The following is a 16790-nucleotide window of genomic DNA, read 5'->3' as shown; positions in this document are numbered from 1 at the left end:
TTGAAAACCTGTTTCTTAGACCTACCAACAAAAGCAGGCAGCCCCAGATACTTTGAATGACACTCAACAACCTTAATTTGCATCCAACCTTGGAACAAAATTTTACGATCATCACGTACATTTCGGCTTAAAGAGATTTCAGATTTGTCCAAATTAATAAGTTGACCAGAAGCAGATTGGTAAGTATTAAGAATTTCTTGAATGGTCTGAGAGTCTTGAAAAGAATCCCTACAGAAAATGAGGCTATCATCTGCGAAAAATAAATGATTAATTGTTGGAGCTCCTCTAGCTATTTGAATTCCATGAAGGCCCTTTTCTGCTTGTGCTTTATTTAGAAGCCCAGAAAAAACCTCAGCACATAAGATAAATAGGTAAGGAGATAAAGGGTCCCATTGACGGAGACCTCGTTGAGGATAAAACTTCTGACAAGGACTTCCATTCAACAACACAGAGAAAGAAACTGTGGAAATACAATTGAAAATCAAGTTCTGCCATTTCTGAGAAAAACCCATAGACTGAAGCACCTCAATCAAAAAATTCCACTCGATACGATCATATGCTTTTGACATATCTAGCTTTAACGCCACACACCCCTTCTTACCTTTTCTTTTTTTCCTCATATAATGAAAAGATTCAAAAGCTAGTAAGGCATTATCAGTAATTAAACGTCCCGGCACAAAAGCACTTTGGAATTTTCCAATGATATCCGGAAGAATCAATTTCAACCTATTCACAATTGTTTTCGTAATTATTTTAAAAATGACATTGCAAAGAGAAATAGGTCGAAAATCACCTAGCACCTTCGGCTTCTTCTTTTTTGGAATAAGACAAATATATGTATAATTAATGTTGCTCGGATTTCCACCACCATTGAGAATCTTCAAAGCAAAAGAAGTCACATCTTTGCCAACTATACTCCAAAATTGTTGATAAAATAAAGCAGGCATTCCATCCGGTCCCGGGGCAGCATGAGGCTTTAAATTTTTAGCGGCTAGTAAAACCTCATTTTCTGTGAACTCAGCTTCCAATATGTTACGCATAGCATCCGACAATCTATCTTTGACCACTTGCACAGCTTCGGTAATTCATTCTGGGTGACTTGTAGAGAAAAGATCTTGAAAGAAATTATTAAAAACTTTGGCAATGTCTTCCTCATCATCAAATTTTTCCCCATAATCGTCACATATAGATTGCACCCAATTTCTAGATTTTCTCTGAGAAGCTTTTTGATGAATTTTTTTTTTTTTTTTTTGTATTTTTATCTCCATGCTTTAACCACAAAGCACGAGACCTCTGAGCCCACCAAATTTCTTCACTTTCCACCAAGTCATTCAATCTAGCCTCAACTCGTCGAATTTCTGACATCACCCCCTCATGCTGGGTTTGCTTATTAAGATCATCCAATTTCTTTTGAACAATTTTTATCTGATTGGGAACATCACCAAAACGATCCTTACTCCAGTTAGAAAGATCATTCACACATCGATTAATTTTGTCAGACATAGAATCCTCTGCCACCTCTCAAGAACCTTTCACTGCTTCCAAAATTCCACTATCACGTAGCCAACATTCTTCAAAACGTTGTAATTTAAGAACATTTTGTTTTTTCTTTGGCTTCCTAGAAGCAAGCCGCAACCACAAAGGTAGATGATCTGAAGCATATCTTGTTAAATGCACCACTGAAGCCGAAGGATAAAATGAGGACCAGGCTGGCGTAGCTACCATCCTATCAAGGCGTGCCTTGATATTAGACACACCATCTTGTCTATTATGCCAAGTAAGTTTATCACCCTCAAAACCTAAGTCAGAAAGATTGTGATTTTGAAGAGTGTCCCTAAACATTGAAATCATATGAGAGCTTCCGAAATTCCCACCTTCCTTCTCATCCTGTGAAAGAATCAGATTAAAATCTCCCATGAGAAGCCACTTATTAGTACTTTCCACCAATGATAACTGATCAATTAACTCGCAAGTTTTATGCTTCATTTGAGATTCCGGAAAACCATATACCCCAGTAAGCCTCCATTTCTCATCTCCATTCTCAATAGCAATTAAGATATCAATATGGTTAGAGGAAAGAGATAATACCTCCACTTCAATTCCTTCCTTCCAAAACATTGCAAGACCGCCAGCACGTCTATTACCTTCTCCTGAACAACTAACGACAACAACACCAGATAAACCTTGAACATTCCTAAACTTGTTCATCTCAAAATCTTTTTTCTTTGTCTCTGAGAGAAATACACATGTGGGATTTTTATCTCGTAAGAGCTTTTTGAACGCACTAATCGTTCGTAGATTACCAAGCCCACGACAATTCCAAGCTATGCAACTCATTGTCTCCGATAAACACGAAAAACTCCTTGTTGAAAGGGAAAATCAATACTCCTTATTAAAAGGAAAAAAACAATACTCCTTATTGAAAGGGAAAATCAATACTCCTTATTGAAAGGGAAAAACAATACTCCTTATTGAAAGGGAAAATCAATACTCCTTATAAAAAAAAACATTATTCATGAGCAATTCATCAAACAGGTTGAAGGCATTCTTACTTGATAATAATAGAGGTGGGCGAATGAATTTCAATGGTAGCAGCACGAAAGAAACCCTAATTAAGAATGCATAGTGTATGTCTTCTCAACGATCAATTATCCCGTCAAAATCAATAGTGTGGGCGAATGTAGTTTTCCTTCAAATTGATTGAAACCCCTCACCAAGAAATAGTGTAGCCGTAACCTGAATTTGATAGAAGAGTGACCTAGTTAATGGTAAAACATATGCTTCCTTATGAATTATCCAATTAGGCAATTAATTAGCAAATTAGGCACCGAACAAGAATTAGTATCCACGTTCAATGAAGAGGTGTAATCGCAAGGAACAACAACTTCTTTTTCAAAACCTAGCAGCAGAGCATGGAATCACAAATCGCAGAAAAGAAACTACAACGGCGTTAACGTTTGAAAATTACGAATGATATCTTTATTATAAAATTTTGATTTTGATTTAAATTAAAAATATAAATATTTTTTGTTTTCAAGTTATAATAAACCAAACTAACCTACTAACAAAAATAAACTAAACTGACCATGATTATCTATTTCAATAACACTTATCATATAACAAGATACAGGGTTAATTAAGTAAATGGTCCCTATAAATATACAAAATTTTGTTTTTAGTCCCTACAAAATAAAATCACATTTTTTAATTTGTATACACGAACATGCGTGTAAAGATGTTTTAGACAATCTTTAATTAAATCATGTTTATGTAATGTTTATGAAGATATTTTAGAAACTAATCTATAAGTTGGATTATAGATTGATTTGATTGGATGCATGTGTACAAAATATTACACGGTTAATGTATCATTAATCTTAAAGTAAAATGTATGTTGTATATTTTGTTTTTGTGTTAACCCACCAATTCTTAGAAGAAAGAGACATTGTCAATCTAAAATTCGATTGAAAGGAAATAAAGTCTGGCAAAAAATTATTTCATCCATAAATCGAAGGGATGAAGTATTATTGTATATTCAAGTGTATATGTATTCATAATATGGTAATTAGTCAAATCCCAACCCTTAATCTAATATCTTTTTTTTTTTTTACCGAAACAAAGTTAACTATTATCATTAATCATCCAATGTTCAATACAAGAAGGATAAGAATCAAAAATACGGTGACTAGACCAAGAACAGGCCGCCCTAGCTAAACTATGAGCAACCATGTTCGCTTGTCTCCTAACAAACTTCACCTCGAAGTTGGAATGTAAAGATAACTGATAAATAATACTAGAAACAATAACATAAAATTCCGAATCACCCTGGCACGGAGACGATAGAGCTTGCACTAGAGTAGAAATCTAATATCTTAATCTAATATCTTAGGTGACAAGATAAAGATTAGATGGTTAACTTTATAAACATGATCCCTTCATGTTTTTTCAACATAAGCAGCAACTCCCTACACCCTAGTTAAAGTAAAAAGTAAAAATCCAAGTTTAAATAATAGAATATAAAGTTTACTTGTCTTTGAATAAAACTAATCTCAAAATTGTATAATTAAGTATCAAATGTTTTGTATATATAAAAACAAGTGTTAGTAATACACTCTTGAACACATAATTACAAACACATTCAAACAATATTAATTCAATGAATCTCATTAAAACATGTTTTTTTTCTTTGGTTACAAAAGCTAAATCTCATTAAAATATGTTAATCACATATAACTTTAAACTAACAATAGAGGCTTTTCTGTCCCGTGAGCATAACTCAGTTGATAGGACAATGCATTATTATATGCAGGGGTCGGGGTTTGAACCCCGGACACCCCACTTATTCATCTTATAAGGTGAATTCTAGCCACTAGGTTGTTTGACAAAAAAAAACAATAGAGGCTTTTCTGAAAGCATCTAATATACAATATATTGCTCACATTTCCAATCTAATATAAATGATGCATGCTTTGTTTTATAGTTTTGAATGAACAATATTAATATCATTAGTATTATTTATGGATTGGGGATCCAACCCTCCACCTCTTAACCCTCTCATCTGAATCACAAAACCAACCTTTTTTTTTAACGTTCAAGACCAACCTTATAACCACTGTAAAATATTATTCTCTATGTACTAAATTAAAATATATTTTTTTGACAAAAGTAAGCGATATTCATTCATTTAAATTGATAGAGTACATCAATACAAATCCAAATTCGCTAAAAACAAAAAGGATGAATATGTGAACAAACTCACAACATCCATGTTAATAGCATAAAACGGCAAAGTATCTATGCCTACAAATATGACTATATTCAAGTCTTCGTAATAATGTCTCCGGATATGCAACGTTGACGACGCCAAAGTCATTGTCATTAATCGGATCTGCACTTGCTCAAAGCTAATCTTTCAACCTGAATCAAATAAACACCGCACTAAGACGGGAAATCAAAAACACATCGCACAAAGACGGGAAATCAAAGCAAACAGAGTCGTTCAGAGACGACAAAATCACAAAAACAAACGAAAGAAAACAGAAAATATGTGAAATCACTTGTTCAATTAGGATAGAAGGAAAAACAACTCGGAGGGGTGATTTTTGGGTCAAAATTGACCCTAAATCACTCCGCTGACAAGTAAAAGCAGAAGAAAGGGGTGACGGCTAGGGTTTGAGAAGGAGAGAAGAGAGAGAAAGAGGAGAATTAAGCCTACATGTTATAAGTCATATGTAATAAATTAATTGTATGCTAGATTATGAAAATGAAGATTATTATATTAGGGGGAAAAGAGACAGCTAGTACTTTTTCAACAACTACAACAGTGTTTAAATTAGGGGTGGTAAAACGGGTCTGACCCGCCGGCCCGACCCGTTTGACCCGCTATTTTTGGCGGGCTGAGTCGATGTTTTGAACTCGCTTTTTATAGTTGACTCGACTCGTCTCGTCTCGTTAAAATACGGGGCGGGGCGGGCCGGCCCGCTTACAGGGTCGGCCCATAGCCCGTCGAGGCAGGGCTACGGCACCGGGCCTCCAATTTTTTGGGGCCCAAAATATTTTTTTTATATGTATGACACGAAAATAATGGATATATATTTATTAAAAGCGAATTATATCAAGCTGCACAGATTGCTTCAGTGGCCTGGCCACTTTTTGTTGATTTGTTGAGTGTGAGGTCATGTGTTCAAGACCCACCAAAGTGTGATTTTTAATTTTTTTTAAATGACTTATTTATTTATTTTTGGGGCCCAGATTTTTTCTTTTTTTGCATCCCTTCTAAAATTAAAACTGGGCCCATGAATTTGTTAAGACGGCCCTGCCCGCTTAACTAGTTGGAAATGGGACGGGCACGGGGCGTGGCGGGGCGGCCCGCTTAACTCGTGTTTCAATTTGTTATTTTGAGTCTTATTTTATGTTTTTTGATTTATTTTGGTTGTTAGATATATTTTGAGACTTATTTTATGCTTTTGGATTTATCTCTTGGTTGTTGAGTTTATTTATTTTGAGACTTATTTTATAATTTGGTTGTTGAATTTATTTTATGATTTGTTTTATGTTGCGCATTTGCCTTATTTTGCTATTAGTTATGATGTTGAATTCGACAATTTGATAATTATTTTGTTTTTCACAAATTTACTTGCTACCTATTCTTTTATATTTTTTTATGATAAAAGCAACATAGTTTTTTTGTAACAATTAAGTCGTAAAAAAAAGGGTTAAATATGTTTTTGGTCCCTATAAATATACCAACTTTTCGTTTTAGTCCCTCTAAAATTTTCCTTCAACTTTTAGTCCCTAAAAAGTTTTCCATCTTCACTTTTGATCCATCTTTTAAAGTAAACTCATATGTAGAATACATGTTTTTGAATAAAAGTTTGCATAAAAATTCATAATAATATAAGAATCTCTCCCAAAAAAAAATAGAATTTTTTAACAAAACATGAATTTAATATGAATTTTTATATGTTTGACGGTTAAAAATTCATAATCAATTTATGTTTTGATAAAAAATTCTAATTTTTTTGGGGATTTTTTTTACAATATTCTACACATTTCTGCACAATTTCATTAAAAAATACAAAAATTAACTTAAAAATAGGGACCAAAAGTAGTGATTGAAAATTTTATAGAGACTAAAAGTTGAAGGAAAATTTTAGAGGGACTAAAACGAAAAGTTGGTATATTTATAGGGACTAAAAACATATTTCACCTAAAAAAAATAAAAAAAAAAGTTTTTGTTTGGTGGGCCGGCCCGCCAACTCGCAAGCCCGCCATTAAACGGGGCGGGAGATTTTGGACTCGGTCACAAAATTTGGCTCGGCTCGGCTCGTCTCGTTTTTAACGGGCTTAGACGGGGCGGGCCTAAATGGAGCGGGCCGGCCCGCTTTGCCATCCCTAGTTTAAATAAAACAAAATAGAACATTATTTATGTGCATTTACTTATGTATTTTTAGTGCTATTCTAGTATTCTTCACTTAAAATATCCATATACCATAATTTCTTCGAATTCATATTTCTTTCAAAAAAATTTATAACCAAAGACAATATATATTAAGTGTACAATAACAATAACACCACTTCAAAAAAATGCATTTAAGTTTTTACATAAAACAAAACACTAGCATCATACGAGTTACATACTTAGTTTATATGATATGATAAAAATACAAGGGAAATTTTTTTAAGAGTTTTTAGTACTTTTTTTTTTTTTTCCAAATGAAGAATTTTTAGTACTAATTCTTATCGAACTTCCAAACTGAAGCCATTATCCCATTAGAGGTTGTTGGTTTTGATTTGCCAGTCCTCTGAACCTGTAACAATATATTATTTCAAAAACACAATCATATTTTAAAAATTTGAATTGGAGATAGAAATGAGTAATCGTTAGGTCTAATATTCTAAATTTGTGTTGGATTTGCAGCGATAAAAATTAATTTTAAATGAATTATTTAAAATTAATTTTTTTAAATAAGAAAATGTAAGGGTAAAATCGAAGTTGTCCAATTATTTCAAAAAAAAAAAAAAAAGTTGTCTGATCTCAAACCAATGACTATGATCAATCTGACTGCATCAATTTCTTTTACTGCATGAAGTCATATCTCCATTAATTGTCCTATGAAATTGAAAACAAGGGGCCAACAAGTGAAAGAGTACATATTGTTTGGATATTTTATTTATTTTGAAGATAATCTAATAAAATTTTTTTTCCTTACAAGTTATAAAACTAAATATTTTATCTCCAAGTATAAAATAATATTTTTTAAGAAAAATAATATGAAACAAAAACCATATTCTTTACCTTATTCTTCATCTTTTGGACCCTTGTCTTTTTTGAATCATCGGGATTATTTTCTAGATAACTCTTTAACTCGTTATCGTTCATCGTCTCTACTAAATCAACCTGTGAAATAATACAATAATTAAGGGAAGGAAAATGATAACATGTGCCCCAAGGGCATATCTTAAGAAGTTTAAAATAGAAACAATTGTCTCAAAAGTTGTGCATTCAGCTTTATTCAACTTTTAAAAGTCAAAATTTTGTTGTTTTCTATGTAAAGTTTCTAATTTTGAATTCCTTAACTTGTGCCCTAAGGGCACAAGATAACAAGACCCTTAAGGGAAACACTGATTTTGATAAAGAGAAATATTGTTTCGTAGAATCATAAGCAAGAAAAAAGAAATATTAATTGCAAAATGGTAACATATGGCCTTAATGCACTTGTTAGTGTAATAAATATTAAAAAAAATTGTATTGGAAATTGTGTATTTCATTTATTAAAGAGTAAAACATTATTTTTTTTAAGACATTAAAAACTTAAAGAAATATGTGTATTTTCATTTAAGAAAATGTTACTATTTTTTTTTTGAAGAAGCTAAATTAACCCACCAAGTAAAACATTATTTTTTCAAGACATAATTAAAAACTTAAAGAAATATGTGCATTTTCATTTAAGAAAATGTTAATATTTGTTTTTGAAGAAGTTAAATTAGCCCACCTAAATTGACATTGCGGATAATCAAACATGAAACTTCAAGGAGGAGCACACTCCCAAGTCTCAAGCCAATACCACCAGGTCAATCAGAGATTCAAGAAAATGTTATTATTAGGAATTTGATAATCATTTTTACACTGACACCACACGTGATAATCGTGAAACAATAACTAATAGTACTTTGCCTCATTCTTTCGCGAAAATCACGCGTTATGCAAAATTATCGTAGCACAATTTTGAGATAATGAAGAAAATTAGAGACATAAGAGATAAAATTGACCATCAAATTTAGCGTATCAAATACTTATCGATAAAATTATAGATGAACTTTATCTTTTTTCGTCTCTAAATTTCTGACGTTATTCGATTTCAATATTTGTTCTTTCTCTTTTATGTGCAAGATTCTCTATATCTCTATAAACATCTATGTGTATTCCTTTCTCGTTTTCCTCTTTCCTTTATACCACACAAAAATTAAAGACACAAAAGCTTAAAAAAATTCAATTATATAATTAACTCAAACAATCTACAAATTTGAAAATTATGGCAAAGGAAGTATACATACCCATGCCTCAAGATCTTGTATATCCTTTCTTAGGACATTTTCTTCTGTTTGTATAAGTTCTTTCTTCTCCTCCCATGACATTGATACACCTTTTGCTTCAGCTTTTAGGTTCTTCTTGATATTTCTTCCTTCAATACTATCCATTATTTTACTCATGAATCACAATATGATTATAGCAGTATGGCTTAATATATGAAAGATATGGGAAATGCCATAAGATGATGTTTTTAAAGAATAAATATACACGATTAAAAGTCAGTACGTGTATTTATGTAGCTCTTGACTTTATGTAAGTATTAATACTGACACAAGTACATGGCTTATGCCATAAGTACACATTTGTTAGCATTTCTCTTATTTATAATGTAAAAAAAATTCTTCTAATTTCAAATATAAATAAAACTATTTTTTTCCATCAAAAAAGAAAAATAAAACTATTTTTTAGACAACAATTGATATTTGATACAAAGTACCTATCGGCCTTGTCTATAAACTACTCTATTGAAGAACTGGTATGACCACCTTTAACACAGTCTCTCCTCCCAACCGTATTTTTTTTTTCAGCTACAAGATTTGAACCAGAAATCACAGTTAAGGGACTTAAGGGATTTGAGTTTCAGTTAGATATGTAATATTGGCATGAATAATATGAATTTATGCCAATTAAGAATAATATTAATTTTGTTCAATTTTTAGATAACAAAAAATAGTCATATCTCCTTCAAAAAAAAAAAAAAGTCATACCCTCTAAAATATAATATTTGAAAACCTGTTTCATATTAAAATAAAAGATTTTATTGACTAATGAAACATAAATGAATTGAATGATAACTTATTTTTAATTGAATGAAAGCTTATATCATCAATATATGATATAATAATTAGATGATTATTTATAGTATTTTGGACCACTAAATTATTTTATTTTACTTAATTATATATATATATATATATATATATGTGTGTGTGTGTGTGTGTGTGTGTGTGTGTGTGTGTGTGTGTGAGTGTGAAACATAAGGGAAAATTTCGTGGTGTCTTATTATTATTATTTTTTTTGAAAGGTAGTCGTTTAATTTGTATTTGTATGTTTCTATTTATTTATTAATAAATATTTGAAGGTCAAAATAAAGGTATCACAAGTATTTCAAACAAGCAGTGTTGATCAAATACAATAATAACAATTACATAATAATAATAATAATAATAATAATAATAATAATAATAATAATAATAATAATAATAATAATAATAATAATAATAATAATAATAATAATATTATTATTATTATTATTATTATTATTATACTATAACAATAATTCAAACAGAAGTTTACAAAAAAATATACAAATAAATAAAATAGAGTGTATTAAAGGAAGACTCTAACAAATATATAATTCTTAAAAATTAATATAAGGCTGAAATGCACACTGTCTTTGTGATTGCTTTTATGTTTTTTTTTTTTTTGGTCAATGATTGCTTTTATGTTTTATTGGTTGTTTGTTGTAATTTGATGGTTTGTGCTTCTTTTCTCCGGTCCTTAATTTGATGTCACAACTTTTAAGGATAGTAATTGCTTAAAAGACTTTTTTATCCCTCATTTAATGTTTGTCTTTTTAATATTAGTTGATGTATTTAATGTTTCACAACATTCCATAAGGGTATATTTGTAAAAATGTTTAAAAAGTTACAACAATTAATGTTGACATTGATTTTGATGTTTTTTGGTTTTTCTTCTTATATTAAGGACCGGAGGGAGTACAATGTTGACAAGAAGGATCAATCGTTTGAACATGACTATCCCATATGGAGGGAACTTTTGTGAAACATAAAAAATATATGACTTTCATCTATTTTACATTTTCAATAACACAATTAAATAAAAAGAAAACCTAACTATTGAAAATTTCCCTAATTAGTTAGTATAACATACATTGATACATACATGTTATACAAATGTACAACTCATGAGATAAATACACTTCTTTAAGAAGGGATAAGATTTTTCATGGGACAATGTACTTGAGCAAACCCACAAATGACCATCACAAGCTTGATCAACATCTTTTATATTTGTTTCACTAATATGTTTATCAGTTGGTGAGTTTCCACAAATCACATATGTATCATGCTCCACATGTTGCTGCAGACTAGGGGTTTCACACCTCCTTCTCATATTGATCCACTTTGAATTTTTCAATTCCCTCATTAGGAAGGTTGCTTATTCATTTTCCTGCTGATTATGCACATCATCAATATATAAATTTTGTAAGTTATAATTCAAAAGACTTTAAATTCATGCAAATTGATATGCCATAAAAACTAGGGTTAATTATGTTTCTAGTCCCTATAAAATAGCGACCTTGTAAGTTTAGTCCCTACTTAATTTTAATAGCATTTTTAGTCCCTAATTTTGTTTTTCTGCACTGAGTATTAGTCCCTACTCAATTCAAATTTGTTTAATTTATGCTTAAACTCTTAAATTTTTGAACAATTTTTTGCAGACATGTTTAGAACATTACTAAAAGTTCGTCCGCAAAAAATTATCGCAAAATTTGATTTCTACACCCAGATTTTATTACTTTTTATCTTTAACTTTTGTCGTTTTAAAAAATTCATATTTAATTCATTTCATGTCAGAAAATTCTAAATTTTAGTAAACAAACCTTTCATAGTGTTCTAATCTTGTCTCAAAAAAATCGTTCAAAAATTTAAGAGTTTAAGGATAATTAATCAAACTTTGTTTTAGCAGGGACTAAAATTATAAGTAAATTTTTTTTTATAGGGACTAAAAATGCTATTAAAATTAAGTAGGGACTAAACTTACAAGGTCGCTATTTTATAGGGACTAGAAACATAATTAACCCTAAAAACTATTACTCCCTCTAGACTTAAGTACAAATTAACCACATGCAGGTGTCATCAAATTCAGTTAGGCTTTGTTTGGGAGTTTGGAGGGGAAGGAAAGGAAAGGCTTTGAGGGGTGCAAAATATGAGGAAAAATTGAGAAATCTTTCAAAAAATTTAAAAGAGTAGTTTTTTAGAGAATGATAAATTAATGCATTTGATTACTTTATTTTTAATTTTAAAAATATTATAACAACATAAATTAAATTTAAAGAATTTTTATTAACCCTCCAAAACCCCCCAAAACCCTCCTCCAATACAATTTTTCAGTTCCTCCAAATGAGGAGGGTTTTGTATTATGAAGAAAAGTTAACCCCCCAAAGCCCTCCTCTCCCATTTTCCTTTATTTCATCCATTTACTTATTCCTTTTTTCTCAAGCCTTCCCCTCCCTTCCCCTCCAAACTCGCAAACAAAGCCTTAGTTTACAAACCTGTGTTGTCCTGTAGTTCTAGATCTCTGAGTCTATTTAGTTCTGGCAATATGACAGAAGCAAGATTTGGTCTATCCTTTTTTTTCATCTCACAACACTTCAAAGCTAATTTAGCAAGTGATAAAGCCTCTTCGACCGGCCAATCGGTCACATTCGGATCAAGCACCTCTGCAAGATTATTATTCTGAATGGCCTCCTGAACAAGGTGAGCAACACCCATTGGAGGTTTTCCAGTTATTATTTGTAGCAGCATAACACCTAATGAATATATGTCTGATTTTACACCCAATAGTCCTGTTTGTTGATACTCCGGATCGATATAAAAAAATGTTCCGGCTGCATTTGTCTTGTGATATTCAGTAGTTTTGTTTGCTACAGAAGGTGGAACAAGCCTTGCCAAACCAACATCGCTGATCTTGCTTACGTAGTTTCTGTCTAAGAGAATGTTTGCTGGTTTGAGATCACGATGCACAACCGGTTCTGGTTTTGTCTGGTGAAGAAAAAGAAGGCCTGTCGCAATCTCTGATGCTATTTTGAATCGAGTCTTCCATGGAATTGGTGGCGTGTTGTCTTTTTGGAAAAGACGATCTTCTAAGCTTCCGTTGTCTAGGTACTCGTATATGAGGCATCCGAACTCCGGACAGGCGCCTAAAAGTACTACAATGTTGGGATGTCTTATGGAGCCTAAAACAAGGACCTGCATTGGAGTCATTAAGGTTATGGAAGTTTGAAGAAACTATAATATTAATGCTACTTGTATCTTGCAAAAACAAAAAATGTGGTTACCTCTTGATTAAATTGTTTCTCCCCTTGAGTCATGTCTGGTCTTAAGGCTTTAACTGCAACAGCAGTGTTGTCAAGTACTCCTTTGAAAACAGGTCCATATCCACCTTCACCAATTTTGCCATCCATATCAAAGTAATTTGTTGCAACTTCAATTTCTTCAATATTGTATCTTTTAAATATAAATTTGTTGCGTTCAATTTCATTTGATGTTGTCATTCTTTCTTCTTCATCTTCTTCATGCACATTAATTACCTTCTGTTTCGCGAAACCGGCTTCTCTACCAACTGACGCAGACCTACACTTCTTTTTTGTTCGCTTATGCTCTTGCTTTAATCTGTTTATTTCTGTCTCCATGCTATTCTGAAAGATAACTCAAGCAATGGAGAAACAATTCAGTTTTCCACATGTTAACAAAGTCTCTCATGTATGCTTAAATTTTTTAAACTTTCATATATAATGATAAAAGTGAGTGACTCGGTAATTTAAAATAATAATGCAGAACTTACCGAATCTTGGTTGTCATCTGATATGGATATCCTTCGAGGATAAGTCTCTCTTTGTGACATACATCTTGATCCTAGTCTTGCATCCTTTTTTTGACCAAAGGATCCACCGTCGCTGCTTAAGCGCCTCCGTATTCTATTGAGTGATTTTCTGAACAAATGTGCATAATGAATCACTAAATTAGGGACTAATCATCGACGAATACTTTTTGTAAGAACCAAATTAAATATGATACAGCTGTATTTTATAGAGAATTAAAACATATTTAAGTCTTATATATTTACCTGTTTAAGTCTTTGGTCAAAAAATCTGGTTTGGGACTAGAAATAGTAATGGTTTGGGAAGGAGCAGTTGCTTGAATACTCTGGACTTTTCCTTTTGATATAATATGCACCGTGCAAGTCTCTGGTAGAGACTTCACTAAACTTGTTGGCACATCTACATCTTTAAATTTCCTGCATTCAACATTAATTAATTATGCAAGAGTACTATTAAGAGATATATGTTTTTCGGTTTCTTCTAAGCTTATATAAGAATGACCTTAATTAACTTTTCAGAAGCATGTAAAATATGCTAAAATTTGATAGCTGTGATGTAACTAACTATGTACATTTGCAACTTTAATTTGTTCTTAATCAATATTAAGTGGCGAAAGAGCAAGACCTTATAAAAGCGTTATTCCAGCGGGGAGCACCAAGAACAACGTCGGTGATAGAGTTGTCGATGATGTAATCAGTAAGTGCACTTGGAACATCAATGTCATGCAGGACCAACTCCTCAGCTATGATCTGAAATGGTTAATCAATTAATGTCCATATTAATAATTAACCAATACAACCTACAAATGATATATATTTAAGGATGATGAGTATGATTACTGACCCCTTTTCGAGCACAAAATCCTCGGAAGGGAAGAAAGAACTGATGCAATTCTTCTTCGGTTGGTGCACGACCTTGTTTAGGGATAAAATCAAAATCATCTGCATAAACAAGAAAAACCAATAATTAAGAATAATTTACGGAAGCATGCAATTAATTAACCAATTTGTGTTGATGGAAAAGGGTAATTACTTGAATTGAAGGGCTTGGTTCTAACGTGAATGAGGGTGCATGATGAGTACTTGTCCAAAAGGTGATCAACAGCCCACTTTACGGCGTGTTGGCTGTTCTTGTCTGAATCAATGGCGATCACGGTGGAGGATTCTTCTTCTACATTTGAAGCCATAAAGAAAGTGATTAATGTTTACAATAATTAATCTGTGTAGGAAAAATAACCAATATGTTACGTAAGTTTTTTGTTAAGGAATATGTTACATATGTTGACGACGAGGTTTTTGCAACATGCATTGACGACTCTTTTAACTATATTTGGTGGGAATAACAAATCAAAATGGTTTATACCAGAAAGGATTAACAACTATTTGTTACAAACATCTTCGTACAGTTTCACAAATACAAATTAATTGACCATTCTCTGCTACGTAATGAGTTGGATCTAACCGTAAAATAATTTAAATTAGCTTATTGAAACTTCAGTCATATACAGATGTATCCATAATTAGAAATTAAGATGTTTGCAATTGATAGAAAAATACCTCATTATTTTTAAAACATCTTATTATAGATATATTATTTGTACCAATATGATAAATCATAGATTTGCTAATTCTTTTTTTTCATAAGCACAGACATGACTTAATTTTATGTTTTTTGTTCTTGTTGTCAACAGCCTGGTGGTTAGGGTCTAGTGATTAAGTGAAAACATTTCATGTGGAATCCTTGTTCGGTCTGAATAAATAATTATCTTTGAAGAGAATTTTTCAACTTAAAAAGTTAAATTCAATTTTAACATTTTTTTTATAAAATTATAAAAATGTTTAGTTTGTCTTTGGTTGAGCGGGGACCAAAATTGATTTTGGATAAATCAATTATGTAAAAGATAATTAATTAAAAGTGAGTTAAATGTGAAATGATCTATGTTTGAATGTATTTATATAAAAGTGAAACGAATAAAAAAATTAAGTGTAAAATACGTGCATCTTTGGATTTGAATTTACAATGAGTTTGACATAATCACAATAGAGCTTCAATAAAATAACACTTTCACGGTGATTTTGTAAGACTCTTTGTAATTCTAAACATCCACACAAATCTTACTTTAAGTTGAAATAAACTTATGGATAAAATCAATTTCAATCTACATTATTCAAACATGTATTTTGTGTCTGAAATCAATTTTGATAATGTGAAACCAAACTTACACATGCATTTAGTTGTTGGTTTTCATCAACAAAAAAAAAATTCCCAACAATCATTTCAATATCATACATTTTTAAACTAGAGACCCACCAGATTAGGAATATGAAGGACGTGAGAGCATCATCGAGAGTGTCGAACCATCATATACATCAGCTATGATGTTTTTCAACTCTTTTGCTCACATGAACGTCGGTCACACAACTAGACTACTACCAAGAGTTTATAATATTAGTATTCTTGTTAATATCGCATAAATTTAATAAAGTGATGAATGACTTTTATTATAAAAAAATGTGCTTAAAAAAAGTGTAAAAAAATGCACAATACCAAGTACCAACATCATTTGAGTCTAACAGAAGAGACTAACTAAGAATATGTGTCTTACATTTAATAGTTGACAACGCTTCGAATATGATTATATTTAGTACAAAGAACTTACATATATCAAAGAAAATGTACAATAATCATTTTCATATACAAAAGTTTCCAAATAGTATTTCTTGCATATATCATAGCAGCCAAAAGTATTTTTTTAACTCAATATTTGTCTTGAGGATTGACTAATTCGGGGACTAATTCCACAATTTACTAACGGATGTGCCAATTGAAGTTAGAGCAAAGTCTTGTATGAAATGATCCAACACAAAAATTGTTGGCACTTGAAGAATTCGAACCTAAGACCTAGAGATCAACACACCTAGATCTCAAGCCTACATCATCAAACCAATCTCGGCGTTTACAGCAGCCAAAAGGTTAATTAAACTAGAAGGCAAACTCAAAAATTCAATTATCTATCTTAACAAAGAGATCACAAAGTGATAGCTTGCGGCGCAAGAATTGAATGGAATT

The 16790-nt window shown here is 31.4% G+C and overlaps 3 protein-coding genes across 4 annotated transcripts; all 3 read right to left on the bottom strand.

The window, feature by feature from the left end:
• Positions 1-1521: 1521 nt before the first annotated feature.
• LOC146951136 (uncharacterized) lies at positions 1522-2337 on the bottom strand. Its single transcript, XM_085748715.1, has one exon. The coding sequence runs from the start codon at positions 2335-2337 to the stop codon at positions 1522-1524; it is 816 nt and encodes a 271-aa protein (XP_085604841.1).
• A 4863-nt stretch (positions 2338-7200) lies between these two features.
• On the bottom strand, positions 7201-9242 carry LOC146951135 (uncharacterized). Its single transcript, XM_085747108.1, has 3 exons — positions 9058-9242; positions 7799-7900; positions 7201-7310 (listed from the first exon to the last, which is right to left on the bottom strand). Exons 1-3 carry the CDS (start codon positions 9211-9213, stop codon positions 7233-7235), a joined length of 336 nt encoding a protein of 111 aa, XP_085603234.1. The 5' UTR covers positions 9214-9242; the 3' UTR covers positions 7201-7232.
• A 1629-nt stretch (positions 9243-10871) lies between these two features.
• Positions 10872-15052, bottom strand: LOC146951134 (U-box domain-containing protein 51-like). Of its 2 annotated transcripts, none has more exons than XM_085747107.1 (8): positions 14754-15052; positions 14565-14662; positions 14346-14470; positions 13967-14137; positions 13685-13832; positions 13179-13538; positions 12393-13089; positions 10872-11287 (listed from the first exon to the last, which is right to left on the bottom strand). In XM_085747107.1, exons 1-8 carry the CDS (start codon positions 14905-14907, stop codon positions 11280-11282), a joined length of 1761 nt encoding a protein of 586 aa, XP_085603233.1. In that variant the 5' UTR covers positions 14908-15052; the 3' UTR covers positions 10872-11279. The 2 variants fall into 2 exon arrangements, with proteins under 2 accessions (XP_085603233.1, XP_085603232.1); XM_085747106.1 differs by having other exon boundaries at positions 10872-11290; positions 14754-14934.
• Positions 15053-16790: the final 1738 nt, after the last annotated feature.

Source organism: Medicago sativa, chromosome 2 (assembly GCF_051527215.1).
Source record: "Medicago sativa cultivar Bolivia chromosome 2, Bolivia_mono, whole genome shotgun sequence".
Lineage (NCBI taxonomy): Eukaryota > Viridiplantae > Streptophyta > Magnoliopsida > Fabales > Fabaceae > Medicago > Medicago sativa.
This window is presented reverse-complemented; position numbering and strand designations above follow the sequence as displayed.